This window comes from Vespula vulgaris, chromosome 16, assembly GCF_905475345.1.
Source record: "Vespula vulgaris chromosome 16, iyVesVulg1.1, whole genome shotgun sequence".
Lineage (NCBI taxonomy): Eukaryota > Metazoa > Arthropoda > Insecta > Hymenoptera > Vespidae > Vespula > Vespula vulgaris.
In genome coordinates, this window is record NC_066601.1 from 2,789,728 (window position 1) to 2,806,255 (window position 16,528).

Genomic DNA, 16,528 nt, shown 5'->3' on the forward strand with positions numbered 1-16,528 from the left:
TCAAATTAGGGATGCAATATTAATAATGGTAAAAAACTTTGCACGATTATAACTTTTATCAAATAAGAATAGTTGCATGATTAAACTTTTTTTTGAAATAATATTAAAACTGACGAATTTATTGCGCGGATATGAAAAAATATTATTTCTATTTATAATGGATAATTTATTTTGAAAGAAAAAAAATTTGTAAAAATTAGTTTTTAATTTTACCGCTACTTGGCGGCACTGTTTGTTATATTGCCTAATTGCTAAAATTTCAAAAGTATAAAACTATAAAATAAAGAAAGAAGATAAATTCGCAAAGAAAATTTTATCATTTTTTACATTTTACAAATCTGTAATAAATTTAGAATCATTTCTACTTTTATTTTTCTTGTTAGAATTTTTCATTTCATATTTACTTACGAAATTGATACTTTTTTAAAAAAAAATGTAAACGTCATATATATATATGTCTACTTTTGTATACGTTCGAAGTTCAATCTATGCGCAATAAACTTGCGCATTTACGAAAAGGGTGAATAAGTGAAAAATTTTGGTAAGATTTTCGGATAGTTAACTCAACGATGTAAGTTTAATATTCAACAATATCATATATCATTTTAATTCGAGATAATTATTTAATAAGAATGTAATAATTACATGTTTGTCTATACAAATGACTAGAAAACATGCATCACCTAACCTCTAATATTCGAATCTTATAATATATTATATCTTATGCATGCATTACATATAAAAAAATCTGTGTTTTTCGCTTTAATTTCTATCTTTGCGATTATCTTAATTTTTAATCTTAATATTTAACCTTGTCTTGCAATCATAATCGATTATTTTTATATATAACTTATCTTAAAAAAAAAAAAAGAATATTGTTCTTGTCAATATTTTAGTATGCATACATAGTATAAATATTAATGAATATTTTAATAATTTTTTTGCAAATAGATTCAAGATGACTGGTGGTACATCCACCGAAAAGTCAACAAGTAATCCTTTGGAACAATTTGTGCTGCTTGCAAAAACAGCTAAAGGTGCAGCGGCTTTGGAATTAATACGTCAAGCTGTAGAAACACCAGGAGTTCATGTCTTCGGTGAATTACTAGATATGCCAAATATAAAGGAATTGGAAAGTGGTCCATATGTTCAATATTGGAATACATTAAATTTATTTGCATATGGTACATACAAACAATATTTAGAGAATAAAGATAAGGTACTGGAATTGACTCCAACGCAAAAAAAGAAGCTTCAGCATCTTACAATTGTAACTCTTGCAACCAAGTCTAAATGTATACCTTATTCTGTCTTACTCGAAGAACTTGATATAAAAAATGTCAGAGATCTAGAGGATTTAATAATAGAAGCTATATATGCAGACATAATACATGGTAAATTAGATCAAAAGAATTCTCAATTGGAAGTGGACTATGCTGGTTTAGGACGCGATGTTAGACCTGGTGATGCAGGAGTAGTAGCAGAAACTTTATCTGCTTGGGGAGAAGCTTGTGATGCTGTTTTAGCATGTATTGAAGAACAAGTAACACGTGCAAATGTAGAAAAACAAAAAGCTACTTATCACAAAGAAAGAATACAACGAGATGTAAGGCTCTATTTTGAATATATTAAAGATTCCTGCTTAAATATATTCATGATTTGTATAATTTAGATATGTTGATATATTATAGATTGCCAATATAAAGAAATTGCTTGCTGCTCAAGCTGGTGGTGGTGGAGTACAAGAAGCTGATGTAGCAGGAGGTAGTTCTAGTGCAGGTGGCAGCGAATCTGGTAGAGAAGCCTTACCAGTGCTACCAGATTTAAAGAAAAAGCAACAGAAGATGAAATGTCTCAGAGGCAGTGGTAAGTTTTGGAAGACCTAAAGTTATTTATCAACTTGCATACAAGTGTGATTTACTTGTGATAGAGTTGTAGTATATTATGTGCCCTGTACAGCATTTATTTTGCAAACTTCTATTGAAATTTATATTTCTCATAACATGCAATAATTTTTTATCATTAATATATAAATGTGTTAAATTGGAAGGAGAGAGAGGGAGAGAGAGAGAGAGAGAGAGAGAGAGGGAGAGAGAGAGAGAGAGAGAGAGAGAAAGAGAGAGAGAGAGAGAGAGAGAAAGAGAGAGAGAGAGAGAACTAGAGATCTCTATCTCTTACTGTGAATAGTTATTACTTTTATAAAATGGATAAATGAAAGGAACTACTTAAAAGTTTGCAAAAATGCATGTACAAAATCTTGAATATATACATATATACACACATAAAATTTGTGTGGAATATAATTGTGTAATATTAATCTTAATTTATAAATTTTGTTTTTGCAATAACATCAAAGATTAAAACTCCTAATTTCTTAAAATGATTTAATTTAAGATAAAAATAAGAGAATTTAAATAGGGGGTAGTATTAAAGAACGAATTTATTAATTAAGTGCAATATTGTGATTCAAAAAGTTAAAAATTATTCATATATAATGAAATATATATTAGTATAATTTCATGGACTGATATGAATAAGTAACATCTATGCACATTATGTGGGATTCATTATAAAAAAAAGTATGCAAATACCACTGAAAGGTATAATTGTAATTATATGGCAGGAAAATTATCTTATATGAGATACATCGAAAGTTTACTTAATGATGTATACTGGTGGACTCACTGATAGTGATGTGTCTTTGATAAAATTTATTTCTTGGTTTGCATGTTTTAGTTTGACAAAGTTGAAAATTGGCTTCTATGAAGCAAATGAACATTGCAATTTTCATTCTTGGTTCTTAAACAGCACTGACACAAATGTATGTAATATTGAATGATTTGGGAAGTCAATGAGTTAGTTTGCTTGTTATCCAGTAAATGACACAGATTTAGTGGTGAACATGTTACGATTATTCTTGCGCAAAATTTTTTATCTAACAGTAAGACATTTTTTCTAGGAAGACAGAATATATTCTGTGGGATTTAAAATGTTTAGAAACCTTGTACAGTTCATTAATACTATCAGTATTAATACTACAGTTCATTAATACATATATCATTTTTTTTTTTATTCAAACCAAAGCTTATTTAGATTGATAGAATTTATAGTCCATATCTGATATTGTACAATTGTTATCCAATCTAAAAATAGCACGTCCAAATGATTGATTAGTATTCGTTCGGTCATTTCGAGATACCTCCTTTTTTTATGTGCTGAAGTTTGATACAGATACAAAGTCTTTAAAATCGTTTAGTGTTCGGAGAAAAACGTAATTAGATGAGCAGATAGTTTTTGATGAAAGGTTCTATGTCCAAAAAGGTAAAACCTCAACACCATTGATGTAGTTTAGCTAATACAAATGTCAGTATAATTTTAAAAGCGTTGTAATTGCTAATGGAATAAAAAGTAATTTATTTTAGTGAGGCTTTTCTATTTCTCTAATCCCTTGGTGCCTCTCCTTCATGTCCACAGAATGAATAGTCATTAAATCAGAATTTTCATAGGTTTCTCAAGGATCAGTCTTATCATTATTTGAGTGATAGTAGATTCATCAATTTTAATAGATTATAGAATTTGGAAATAGTATTTGGCAAGAAATATAGAGGATGATAGAGAGAGAAGTTTGAAGTACATTTAGCTTTCCCATGGTGTCCTTTTATTTCAAATCTTTGCAGATCATTGTTTCTATTTAATATACATTTTATTAATAGATAATAGTAGATTTCGTATTAGTGATAGTGCTGATGAACTAAGGAAAAAGTGCGCTATTAATTATTAATAAGTTGAGGTGTGGATCATGTTATATTGTTCCTGTTCATTCTTTATTACTTGAAGTTTATCCTCAAGATAATCATATTCTTCTTTTTTTCTTTTGGTGTTCTTTAACTCTCTTTTAACGTTGTATATTTATTGAAAAGTTACAAACCATAAGACTGATCGGCATTTTCAGGATCTACAGACACATTTTTAGGATCTACTGCGGCATTTTCAGGATCTACAACGCCATTTTCAGGATCTTCTACGTCGCGAACTGAGGTCGATCGGCCGTCGGTGAAGAAATTGGGGTGATCGGAGAACGAGTTAGGGTGATTAAATTAGAGGAAAACATGTATGGGGATTTCGTTCGACGGTGTATCTCGACGTCTCTATTATATATAAATTTTATACTTTAACAAATAAATTTCATCTTTAAAATGTTTCATATATATTTATTGTAAGTTGCAACACTTTTGGTGTGCACGTATAACAAATAAAAACTATACTAAGAGTGAGGATTTTTTAATCTCTCGTTTCACTGTATAGAGAAAGACCAACGTTCGGTGAAATTTAGATAACAAGATGAATGCAAAAAAATTAAAAAATGAATTTATTTGTTAACTTATTCTTTTTATTTTATTATTTTTTTTCTTTCAAAAACACGTACATCATTTGTTTTTTTCTTTCTTTTTATCTCTCTCTTCTTTTTTTTTTTTTTAATTCAAAAATTTCTCGATAAATGTAACGAAATCACAGAAATTTGAATCGATTTGCCTTGAGGATTCGTTGTAAGGCGAATTCAAAGTAAGAAGCTTCGCGAATAAAAATTCTTTCAGTATACATATGTATGTACGTATACGATTAAAACTACAATTAAAATTCTATCTCGTTCGCATTATGAATTAGAAATATTTCGTAAAATCTAATGAGAATGCGTTTGTTATACGTATTTACAAATTATTTTTTCGTTTCTTCTTTATTTTTTCTTCTACGACGAATATATTTCTTTTTAAATGTTTTACAATATCAAGGAAAAGATATTGGAAAGATCAATGCTCGTTAACGTTATAGATCACTTTCCTTTGAATCATTTCATTCCTATTGTGTTTGCAGATAACTCTGGTAAGAATAAGCATATTGTTTTCTAAGTCAGAGTATAATATCCTTAATTTTTAAATGTTAACATCGATTTATAGATGTTGATTATATATATATATACATATATATGTGTATATATATATGTATATATTATATACAAAGTGTTTATTTTTTATATACAGAAAATGAGCACAATAGATCTTTATCGCTGTGGATATGGCACAGGATTCAGTTTATACAAATATTACAATTATTTTCAAAGAAATATATTCTAAATATATATATATATATATATATATATATATATATATACACATATATAGTTTTTGGCAACATTATCTACGCATATGTCATTCTTTCTTCATCTCTTTTATTTCGCTTCTTTCTCTCTCTTTTTTATTATATAAATCGATCAATTCGATTCAATATCGACAAATATTTACAAACGTAGTTCTCTCAATAATATTAGCATAATTGTGCATGATATTGTGGCATGAACTGTGGAACGCGGGAGAAGATTTTCTCTTATATATTATATACACAGAAGAGATACAAAATTTTACTTAGTTACGTCTAAATCACAGAGCAACTTAGAGCATCGATCTCTTCGAAAGTGTGACTTCGTATTATTTATTTATTTATTTATTTATTATTATTATTATTATTATTATTATTATTATTATTATTATTATTATTATTATTACTATTATTACTATTATTATTTCGATCTATTCACTTTTTTAAATCTTCTTTTTCTTATTAGATTTATATAGATTTTGAAAATTCTTTTGGCGATTTACAAACGCCTCACGTCTAATCATTGATATATACGTACATATTTACGCGTCCATTCTTCATCACAGTCACCTTTAAATTCTGAACGATGAAACATTAATTAATAGATTTATTTCATTTTAGTATTTACAAATCTTTCCTTTTTTCTTCTATGGTCCATGATTTTTTTTCCTTTTTTTTTCTTTAACGTAGGATAAATTCTCTATATAGAAAGATTATCAAGATGAACTTGTCAGATGAGATTTGTTCTATTTATCCACTATATTCATATTCTTTTTTAACAAATGATATTCGATAGATAATACTTTTTCATTCGAAAAATCGATTTTCTGTTTATCTCAAATATTTTATCGAAAATTTTTTAATGAAAATTTCGTCCATCGTTAATGCAATATACGACACTTTAGAATTTTTCTAAAGTCATGAAAAAATTGCTCTTTATATAATATTAATATCCTATAATTACTTCCTTTTACAATTAAGAGTATTGGATTTTTGTTGTTTAGACTATTACAGGCTTCTTTGAAATCGGTTTTAAATTAGCTGCAACGATCGGCGTTTCAATGATATCGTTTTGCTATAAAGTAACATCTTTTTGGTTGACAGGTCCATTTCCTATTTTCGTATTATTCGTTTGTCTCGTTGTTGTTGCATTTTCTTTCGATTCTTTATCAATACGATGAACACTATCGTGCGTTTCCTTTTCGTTGTTATTCGATTGGGTTTGCGTTGCACGTGAAACAAAAGTGGGTATTGATTTTCCATTCTTTCGTTCTTTTAGTTCTAACTCGTAATCTTTAAACATAAAAATATTTGTAAGTTAATAAGACAAACTACTTATCAATGTATATTAATATAATTTATATGTATTATTTTTATAAATAATTTTAATAGTGAATGTAAATATAATTTAAAAATTAGTTATATATGCATTAACTATTTTAAAATTATTTATATAAATATATATATGTGGATATGTGTGCATATGTGTAAATTATTTAATTTGAAAAAAAAATTATATTTCATTTGTATTGAGGTATAAGGGACATTAAAAAAAATGTATTCGTATATCATAAATAGGAAAATATAAATAATGAATGTTTACATTCGCTTTGCGTAGAACAGTCCGTTGTTTTGATGATATGTTTCTTAACGGCTTTGTTTTGGTCACAAGTCACAGCGGTCAATGTAACAGGAGCCATCATGCTCGAAGCATTCGTACCAGTTACAGCTGAGCTTTTGGTAGTGTTGTAAGGTCTTGGTGGCATTATATTCTGTCGAACATTTCTCTCCGGTCGAATTAAAATAATATATAACTGTAATTAAGAAGTTTTATATATTATAGATCAATGTGATCGATTTATTTAACGATACTTTTGGATATCTATACTTTCAGAAATTATATGTATATATTTTTTTTTTACCTTTGGTGTGAACAGACATGCAATCGTCACCGTAGCAGAGAGACTGATGGTTACTGACATCGAAGTAATCCTCAATGCGACATGATTGCCAGTACCAAAATAGAGTGGAACAAAGGCTAGCCATATAACGCAGGTAGTGTACATAGTAAAGCCTAATTAAATGATTATTATGTTGTTTATATTTCATTTACTACATAAATTGTATTAATTCTAATTGAGTAATTTCTCTTGTGTATGCTTTAAGAAATAATAATAATAATAATAATAATAAGCGAGCTTAAATGTAATGTCTAATGGAAAAATTAATATTATATATACATACATATGTGCATGTTTTAAGATATGAGTAATAATAATTATTTCTTAATAAACATCCTTACTAAATTTGTATTTATTTTAATTGAAGAACTTACACGTAATATCTAATTGAATAATTTATATACTTGTGTGTATTTCTTTTAAATCATCGTCATTTACTTACCGATGTATTTACTTTCGTTAAAGGCTTCAGGAATTTTTCTCGTGAGTACCGCATAAATAGTGCAAACAACTATCAGCATAATAGGATATGCAAAGGCAATCATGTAGCTAGCATCGATATAGCTATTGCAAACAAGCAAATTATCCTCTTTGGTAGGGTAATGATGCATCGCTTTAGCCGGATCGATGACAATCCATACACCATTAATGAGTATCTGTACTCCTACTAAACCGGAACAAATGATCAATTGAGATCTCGGTGATATAAAAGACGGTCTCTTGGCACTGTGTTTTCCAGCATTAAAGATTCTTGATATTCGATTTGTTTTCGTCAAAAGTGCTGCATAGACTACGGTAAAGCAAAATCCAGCACCGAATCTGTAAGGAAATGATTGGTTAGAACGAAGATCTATCTACGTTCGAATGGAAGATCATACTTGTAGATCTGAAAGGTATGTACGTTGGATAGCGTCGGGAAAACGCGTCGAAGTTGACTTACCTTTGAATACTGCAAACAAGATCGGTAGGTCTGAGTACTAGAGCAAACGTGACTAGGTAGCAGAATAAGATTCCAGTGAGAAGAACGTAAGAAAGTTCTCGACCGGAAGCACGAACGACAGGGGTGTCGTTATGTTTTAAGAATACACCGCAGACGAATAAAGTCACCTAAAAAATTTCAAAAAGAAATATTAAACACTTTTTTATCGAACTGTTTATTCGATCTTCAAAATTCATTTCTTTAAATATTTTATCGTAAAAACAAGTTATTATATGTCGTCGATCATGTTAATATTTATATACGACTGCGATAATCAATGAATTATTTGATTTCTAATAAAAAGATAGATATTTACTAGTATTCCAACAGAAGAGAAGGACATAGCACCAATAGCCCATCCACTTTCGAGTCTTAAAAATTCTTCGGGTATCTCGCTGCAAGTAGAGTGAGTTTCGTCTGGTACCGTTCCTTGTTCACAGTTCTTGCATTGTGTTTCATCGTTTGGATGTCTTATCTGTTTAGAATAAATATTAATGTATAATTAGTTTTCAGTTTTTTACTCTTTTCACGTCACGTCACATACGATTGATTTTAAACCTATTAAGATACGTTTGTAGGAAAAAGATTTGAAATAGAATTTGTATAATATTTTTTTTCTGTTCTTTTTTTGTTGTTGTTATAAATACTGGACTACCTGATATTGAGAACAATTAAAACAATGCCAACAGCAGCTTTCACCCTCGACATATTTTTTTGCTTGGCCTACTTCGCATGGCAAGGAACAAACGCTTTCAGGTGTCTGATTGTGTCCCAGCTTAAATTGAACCACTAGAACAAATACATGAACAAGCACACTGTATCCAATGTGTACGGTGTTCCTAAAGAGGTAACAGATTGAGAATGTTCTCTAGAATCCTTTGCAATGGTAGCTTACTAGACATGTTTAAATGTAGTACTCCCTCGAGATATTTGCCAACGCGTATCCACTTGTAGACACCAGGTTCGGTTTGTTTGAAGTGTATGATGTTATATCTTGCCGGGCCATCACCGTTCTTATCGAATCGGAATTCATCACCGCTCAAACCTTTAGAAAAATAGACATTGGATGGATATATAAAAGGATTCTTAATAATTGTTTTTTATTATTTTTTTTTTTTATATAGATTGGCCAAATAAATGAATAATATCGAAATTATATTTACATAAATAAAATTTTATTTTCAACATTATTTTATTTAAAATTTCGATACTTACTTATTGGCCAACTGAATACTATAATATATTATTATTTTATATTTTTTATTTAGATATAAAATATTGAACGTTCTAATATTACTATATTCGGTATCACGTCGGTTCAACACATGTTCGAATTTGCTGCATAGAATAAACGTGTGTTTCCAATGCTTTTCAGAAACCAATTGTTGGAGAGTAACGTAACTGCTTACCTTTAAAATCCACTTTGCGTAGGTATTTCAAAAGCTGTACTCCTTTGGTTGGTTTCATTTCATCACACAATCCAGTTTTATTACCGCAATAATCTTTATGCATGTCTCTGTGAAATAGGAAAATATTTTTTTTTTAACGTTCTTGTTATATTTGATTAATCAATTTCGACTAATCGTACCGGAATGCATAGGCAAAGGCCATTACTGCGTCCGATACGAATTGTAATTGATCCTCGAAGACTGTGTTTTCTTTGGTAAGTCGTTCCTGTGTGTTACAAATATTCGTGTATTTCTTATTGTATGGTGTCAAAGAAGAGTTCGGATAACGGCATTGAAAGTGATCTTCCCAAAATTCTGAAACGTTGAAAGGAAATTTATAAAATGTTTTTTGTCACTTAGAAAGGGAGAAAGAGGGAGAGAGAGAGAGAGAGAGAGAGAGAGAGAGAAAAGATCGATCGAATGAAAATATAATACTTCGTCTGTCAATAAGTAATTTTTGAATTTGTGACAAAAAATATTGAACGCAGTCATTTACTTCGATAAAAAAAAAAAGAATTACAAAATTCCAACATCACTTATTGACCAATTCGGTATAAACAAACTATTCTCTCTTACATACACTTTAATGTATACATTTACACGTACTCTTTCACCCGTACACATGGTCCAGATATTAAGAAAAATAAACTACAAAATAAAAAACCAAAATTAGTATATAAAAAACTGATACAAAATAATGATATTACAACGATGGTAAAAATGAATGATTTGGGTGAAAGGAGAGGTGAAAGGGGAGAAAGAAAGCGCGAGAGGAAGAGAGAGAGAGAGAGAGAGAGAGAGGGAAAGGAGAAGAATGAAAGAGAAAGAAAGAGAGAGATCAAAGAGGAGGAAGTGTTCGTTAATTAAAACTGCGCGGTATACGTCACGCAGCCGTATCACGTAGCACGAAAAGGAACGAAACGATGGATGAATACCAAGGTACATAGCGTGGTAGCACGTAAAGCTATTTTGTTTTAAGGAGTTGCCGGGAAATGTTGTTTGACGAGGGATATACCTGCCTAACTTTCACTTACCAACGAACCAGGGGTTTCTCCTGTTGTTCTCGACAGTGAGATTTAGGAAGTATTCCTCGAAACCCTTGACAGGATTCGCTTGGGGTTGAACCGACAGTGTACCTTCAACTTCTGCTTCATTACCATTGCTCACCAAACCTCGTGCGCTCCATCCATCGCTGCCTATCCAAGAAAAGGCACCAGTCGCGTTACAACGTCTGACAGCTCTCATAACTCCTGCTACTTCTTGGTCCGATCCAAATATTATGCAACCTGTTTATAAAAGGAAATTAATTTTTCTTTTTTTCTTTCTTTTTTTTTCTTTCTTTCTTTCTTTTTTTTTTTGTTAAGATCCGATCATCCGCATACATCGTCTTGTCGATTTCTTCCTGAAAATTGGAATAATTAAAATAAAATAATTTATCTGTTATCATTTTTTATGTTATTATTTAAGATCTTGTTTAAGATCTTCTCTTATTGATTTCTTACTAAAGTTTGTTATAACTTATGTTATCTTGAGCCAAGTTATGGGATATGATTAGTAACAGTTATGAATAACAGTTATGAATAGAGTTATGGTTTATATCTATAGATATATATTGTTGGTTCCTTGCTGAAGTTTATAATAACTGATTTTATAATTTTATTACATTTTAAATCTGATAGGATCGTTGTACGTAATATAGTTGATATAGTAATAGTTTGAATTTAACAGCTTTATTATTTTCTTAGCACGAATATAAATTTGCTTAAGTCTGCCTATCACATTTTAGGAATAGCTTACATGTACCGGGTTTTCATTTATCGGATTATTTTCTACGAAGTTTAAATGCCCGGTAATTAATTAAAAGAGATGTTAGAAAAAAAAGTGAAAGTTTTCTTCGCAAAATATATACGGGATGATCCTTTATTACTCGAATTCCAGCGGGAATCGACCCTGTTGGTTAACAGAGCCGTCATCAATGCGGGAAGGAAGCCTCTATTTTATGGAATACACGAGCCAATTTTAAAATACCTCATATATCTTATTTATCCGCTCAATATTCCAGGATTACTGGAGCTTAAAAATTAACATTTCTATGTGCTTTTTGCAATTTATTTATTTTTTTATGTCGAGTGACTAAATTCACGTTTGAAAATTTGCATTTTGTATATCTCCTATGTCGAATTTTTCCAAATATTCGTAAAAGATTTATTCTTTTGGGCAGGTCAAATGTATTGTTTCTATAATTAACATGAAAATACATGCTTCGGATTGTTTATTAACGCGTGAATATCGATAATATTGAAATAATACTTATACGTATTACTATATTTAAATGTATAATATAATATTGATATTATTTACTAACTCTCCATTATATTTTTTCGTTGTAACGAGCGCTTGAAAAACGTTTTATTTTTTTCCCCTAGCAAGCATTAATATGCGTTATATTCATTTTACTTATGTACAGGACGCAATGGGATAGTACGCGAAGCAATTTATTTCCGTAAAAAAGTCATTTTTATACAGGCTCGTCCTTGCGATATCTTTTCTTTCCATTAGTTTATTTTAGTTCTATTTTTTTTCTAACTTTGCATTATACCGCTTCTCCGTTCGTCCAGTTTTGTGAAAATTGGAAATTATGATCTTACGCATTCCCTAAAGTTATAATGCATCCGGTTCTGTATCTTTTAATTTATGCACAGTGCATGGTATACATTCGCTTTTATAAAATACGAGTTATAATCTAATGAGATGAATTATCGAATTGAATTTATTCCAGCATTATATTTTCACATAAAATGATAAAGCGAAAAGAGAATTTCATTTCCTCGCATAGGGAAACGTAATATTTCAATTGATTTTCTAAATTAAGGAATAACTTTTATTTTTAGCAAACTTTCGTATCTGTCTCATTTACGAAGCAATCATGATGAGATGGAAGTTGAATTTCAAGGAGTTGCAATCAAAGGAAAGAAGAAAATCGTACGTGAAAGTTGTTTAGAATTAAACTTTCTTCGTTCTGGGCATATCGCAATTTCGACTTTATATTACGCGAGTATATTACGTCGAGTATATTCGAGTAGATTTTTATAAATACCGAATGAGACTCTTTTTTCTTTTCTACGACGCGATAGAATTTTATTTCTATTTCATTTGTATGTGATTCACGAAATCTTTCGTACATGTATATATTTTTTATATGTATCTCGATTTTCTTTTGAATTTTATTATATTAATTTTTTATTGGTCGTTGTACTATATTAAATAATCCAATAAGTAATATTGAATTCTTTAGTCAAAAAAAGAAATATTGAATATAAGATTATTCATGTAGATATAAAATATTGAATATTTCAACATTGATAATTAGCTATAATATAATATTAGGTTGGTCGATAAATAATGTTGGAATTTCTGATAAAATATAAAGATACAGTATTGTTTATTTACTAAATATAAAATAGTACAAATTTGATACATACATTATTTATTAACCAATCCAATATTGTAATCATTTTCTATCGCAAATAGCAACGGAACTCAATTACTTAGTTCAGCAAATAAGGATAAATTATTTTCTTATTTTAAGTAAATTAGTTTTCTTACCTTTGGCGCGTGGTTTGGTCAGTAATTTAAGAACAATATTATCATAAGCCGTTTCTTCCGCCACTCCAGAATCTTTAACTAATTTCTCTTTAACTGCAATGCAAATGTCGTTCTTCGTTAATAATTCTTCAAGTTCCTCGAAAGCCTGTAAAATAAGAAATAACATTTTTTAAGAGAAAATTTTTTTATTTTTATATAGAAAACTTAAAATCAACACCATATATTTTTCTTTTATAATCATAATTCGAGACTTGAAAGAGGGAACACAAAGGACTTGGAGTGTGTTTACACGTACATAGAAATATGGAATGGAAAAGTAGCGAACAAAAGAATTTTTAGTATTTTGATTTTTCTCAAGAAAAAAAAACAAAAGATGAAAAAGATTTTGTTATATTTACGAACAAATATTGATGGTCTCAAATTCAAATATAATTAAAGAGAATTAAATTTTACAAATGTAAAAGTGTCGAATTATGAAATCATTTAATGGTATATAAAATATCAGTATCAAAGTTTTTAAGTCGATGCACTTCATGAAATTTCGACAAAATTTAGAAATCCTTTTTTCCCGTTTCTTTTTTCTTTGTCTACCTTCTTTTTTCAATTTTATCTATATTTTTTCTTTGTAGCCGAATTACTTTTGCAATTACTTTATTTTTTATTTCATTGTTGTAAGTTATTCTTCTTTTAAAATGCTTTTAAAACGCAGTAGTATTATTTCTTACAGTGTAAAACTAATACTTTTTTTTATAGTTACTTAAATGCAACAAGTGACGTTATGCATTCGAAAGTTGTCTTTTTTCTATGTGTCTTGAATTACTTTCGTGAAGATTTTCTCGTCTTATCTAAAAAAATTTCTTGCCTTACTTAGCATACTTTATCTCCTTCGTATTTTTCTTTATATATATACCGATGTATTTTTCTTTTTTAAGAAGAAAAAGGAAGGAAAAAAGGAGAAAAAAGAACGTCACACGAGACGATGTACACAACGAATGGATAAACGATAAAAGTATTATATATACAAGAAGGTTCGCTTAAAAGCATGGAACATTCCAAAAATTATTAGGCCATTCTTGAATGTTCTTTTTTAAATTTCCCGATAAACCGATAAAAAAAGTCCCCGAGTCCTCCGGGAACAAAAAGTGTAAAAATATTATGGTTAGACTTAACGCGTCATGAATTTCCACGATTTCTCTTTCCTTCTTTCTTGTTTCGTTTTTTCTTCTTTCTCATAATATTATAGTTTCCGCGATTGCATATAAAAATTTCTTCATATTTAGCGACGAAATACGTAGTTAAATAAGTGGTATTGATCCAAATAGAATTTTTGAATTTTTGTGTTGTTTTTTTTCTTCTTTTATTTTTTTATTTCGATCAAAATCAGCTTTTATTTTGCATTAATGAACGTAGATCTATATACATACATACATACATACATACATACATACATACATACATACATACATACATACATACATACATATATACATATATATACTATGAGTGATTTAACATCTTGACATTGTGAGAGGTCTCGAACGAATAAGAAAAATCGATTAGAAGAATTAGAGCTTATCATAAGTAGGTGAACATTTCTTCAAAGTGGGAACCATGCTTTTTCCTTTTTTTTTTCTTTTTCTCATAGTCGATCGAACGAGATCGAGTGTTCCGGGGGTATTCTAAGCTAGGACACGAATGTCTGCTTAAGCGAGTGGAAAAGCGGCGTGCATAAATCAATGAGTGCCCAATATCTGGGTCAGTGGTCCCTCTTCTCCTCCTTTACCCTGTTCCTTCTTCTCATCCACTTCTTACCTACGAGCAGTCTCTGTTTATTGTCTTTCCTTAGCGAAGCGAGCGACGTTTCGTGATAAATTACAAGTAGTACCAAACAGGAAGGCCCGTTTATATACGTGTACCTACATATTTTACAACCACATTACATTCAGGTTCTTACCCATCGTAACTTACTATACTATAATATGTTCTCGGATATTTACGAATTACGACCATGATGATGTCTATCTATGATCTATGTCCATCGATGACATAGCAAATTACTCGGATTCGTGTAATTATTTCCTAAATTTATCATCTTTTTTTTTATAGTACTTTTATGTAAGTACCTATATACAACTGCTATACATTTCATTTTCATACTTGGGAACTTATGAATAGAAGGATTTCGTCGAGAATACGAACGCCAATTTCGTATTATCAGAGATAATCCTTCTTCGTTATTGTCGATAGGATGATCTAGAATAGATTGAAAGGATGGGATAAAGGGGAGCAATCTTTGTCTCAAAGAAAGAGAGAGAGAGAGAGAGAGGGGGGGGAGAGATAGAGAGTTTAAAGATCGAGGAGATGAAGAAACTTGTGATTTCTAACTCTCCTTATGAGAACTTTGATGAATATTTATTAGCTCGAAAAGCTTTTGTATGTTATCGGCGATCATACGGTTGACCTTGATTTCAATTGATTAATACATCTTTTATATATATATATATATATATATATATATATATATATATTATTGAAAAAGATTTTTAACAAGTTTGTATATTATTTTGATAAAATATGTATAATAAATGCATTGAAACTATGTGAAATAAATAATCATAATATAAATAATTTGTATAAATCAGTAGATTATACAAAAATAGTATTGTAATAACATTCGTATTTGATGTTATTTATTTATCTATAAATTTGATCAATTAAAGATTAAGAGCATCGATTTCCAGCATATTTCGAAGAGCTACATAAATCACATCATTAGCCGATAACGTTATTCGTTAACATGGATCGATATTCGTTCACACCATCAAGCTTTTGTTCCTCCCCGGTGAGAGTTCAGAATCGAGTAGGACAACAGTTGCGGTATGCTATTGTTTCACGACCTTTTCTAATTATTTACTTTACGATCAGTACAACTATCGATATCGGTAGTAATACCACTGTAATCATAATAATTACTGCCTCGTTAGCACATTGCTTGCTGGAATTTATCCTAAATACATATTTGCATATGCTTTTGTCGTTTATAGGTCATGAAAAATAATACTTCAATGTTATTATACTTTTCGCGCATGTTAAGCGTTTGCTAATGAAAATTATTGCTAAGTTCATATGAGTTGGTGATTATGTATGTGATATAAAGTGGTATATACATAAAATTGTAAATCATATAAGATATTAAAAGACATGCATTACAATATCAGTATAATTAAAGTATTGAAGCAAACTATAGACTTTAAATGTCATTTTCAATTTATTTAAATATTTTTATTTTACTAACTGTACTCATTATCAGAATAATTTTTCTCTAAAAACTTAAAGTGAATCACGTATCGTTACTTTGTAATAATCTGTTTATAAAAATT

General features: G+C 29.5%; 2 protein-coding genes across 7 annotated transcripts in view; one reads left to right on the forward strand and one right to left on the reverse strand.

Moving 5' to 3' along the window:
• Positions 1–461: 461 nt before the first annotated feature.
• Positions 462–7,233, forward strand: LOC127069776 (COP9 signalosome complex subunit 7). Of its 2 annotated transcripts, none has more exons than XM_051007231.1 (4): positions 462–571; positions 952–1,606; positions 1,692–1,866; positions 7,092–7,233. In XM_051007231.1, the coding sequence occupies exons 2-4, from the start codon at positions 959–961 to the stop codon at positions 7,109–7,111; spliced, it is 843 nt and encodes a 280-aa protein (XP_050863188.1). In that variant the 5' UTR covers positions 462–571; positions 952–958; the 3' UTR covers positions 7,112–7,233. The 2 variants fall into 2 exon arrangements, with proteins under 2 accessions (XP_050863188.1, XP_050863187.1); XM_051007230.1 differs by lacking the exon at positions 7,092–7,233 and adding an exon at positions 3,953–4,270.
• Positions 5,492–16,528, reverse strand: part of LOC127069769 (metabotropic glutamate receptor 2-like) — a 152,524-nt gene continuing 141,487 nt past the window's right edge. For all 5 annotated transcript variants that reach the window (XM_051007210.1, XM_051007214.1, XM_051007211.1 and 2 more), the window contains exons 5-16: positions 13,149–13,293; positions 10,577–10,828; positions 9,683–9,857; positions 9,504–9,610; positions 8,990–9,139; positions 8,750–8,883; positions 8,411–8,569; positions 8,056–8,222; positions 7,558–7,934; positions 7,077–7,228; positions 6,758–6,968; positions 5,492–6,447 (exon numbers count right to left, since the gene is read on the reverse strand). In XM_051007210.1, the coding sequence (XP_050863167.1) occupies positions 6,230–6,447; positions 6,758–6,968; positions 7,077–7,228; positions 7,558–7,934; positions 8,056–8,222; positions 8,411–8,569; positions 8,750–8,883; positions 8,990–9,139; positions 9,504–9,610; positions 9,683–9,857; positions 10,577–10,828; positions 13,149–13,293 (2,247 nt within the window). In that variant the 3' untranslated portion in view covers positions 5,492–6,229. The remainder of the gene's footprint in view (positions 6,448–6,757; positions 6,969–7,076; positions 7,229–7,557; positions 7,935–8,055; positions 8,223–8,410; positions 8,570–8,749; positions 8,884–8,989; positions 9,140–9,503; positions 9,611–9,682; positions 9,858–10,576; positions 10,829–13,148; positions 13,294–16,528) is intronic.

What these genes read in the sequence shown, in the direction of transcription:
- LOC127069776 (XM_051007230.1), top strand. Translation starts at nt 959, where the DNA reads ATGACTGGTGGTACATCCACCGAAAAGTCAACAAGTAATCCTTTGGAA. An exon ending in AAGAAAGAATACAACGAGAT is followed by an intron (nt 1,607 to 1,691) that starts GTAAGGCTCTAT and finishes GATATATTATAG; the next exon opens with ATTGCCAATATAAAGAAATT. An exon ending in GAAATGTCTCAGAGGCAGTG is followed by an intron (nt 1,867 to 3,952) that starts GTAAGTTTTGGA and finishes CGGCATTTTCAG; the next exon opens with GATCTACAGACACATTTTTA.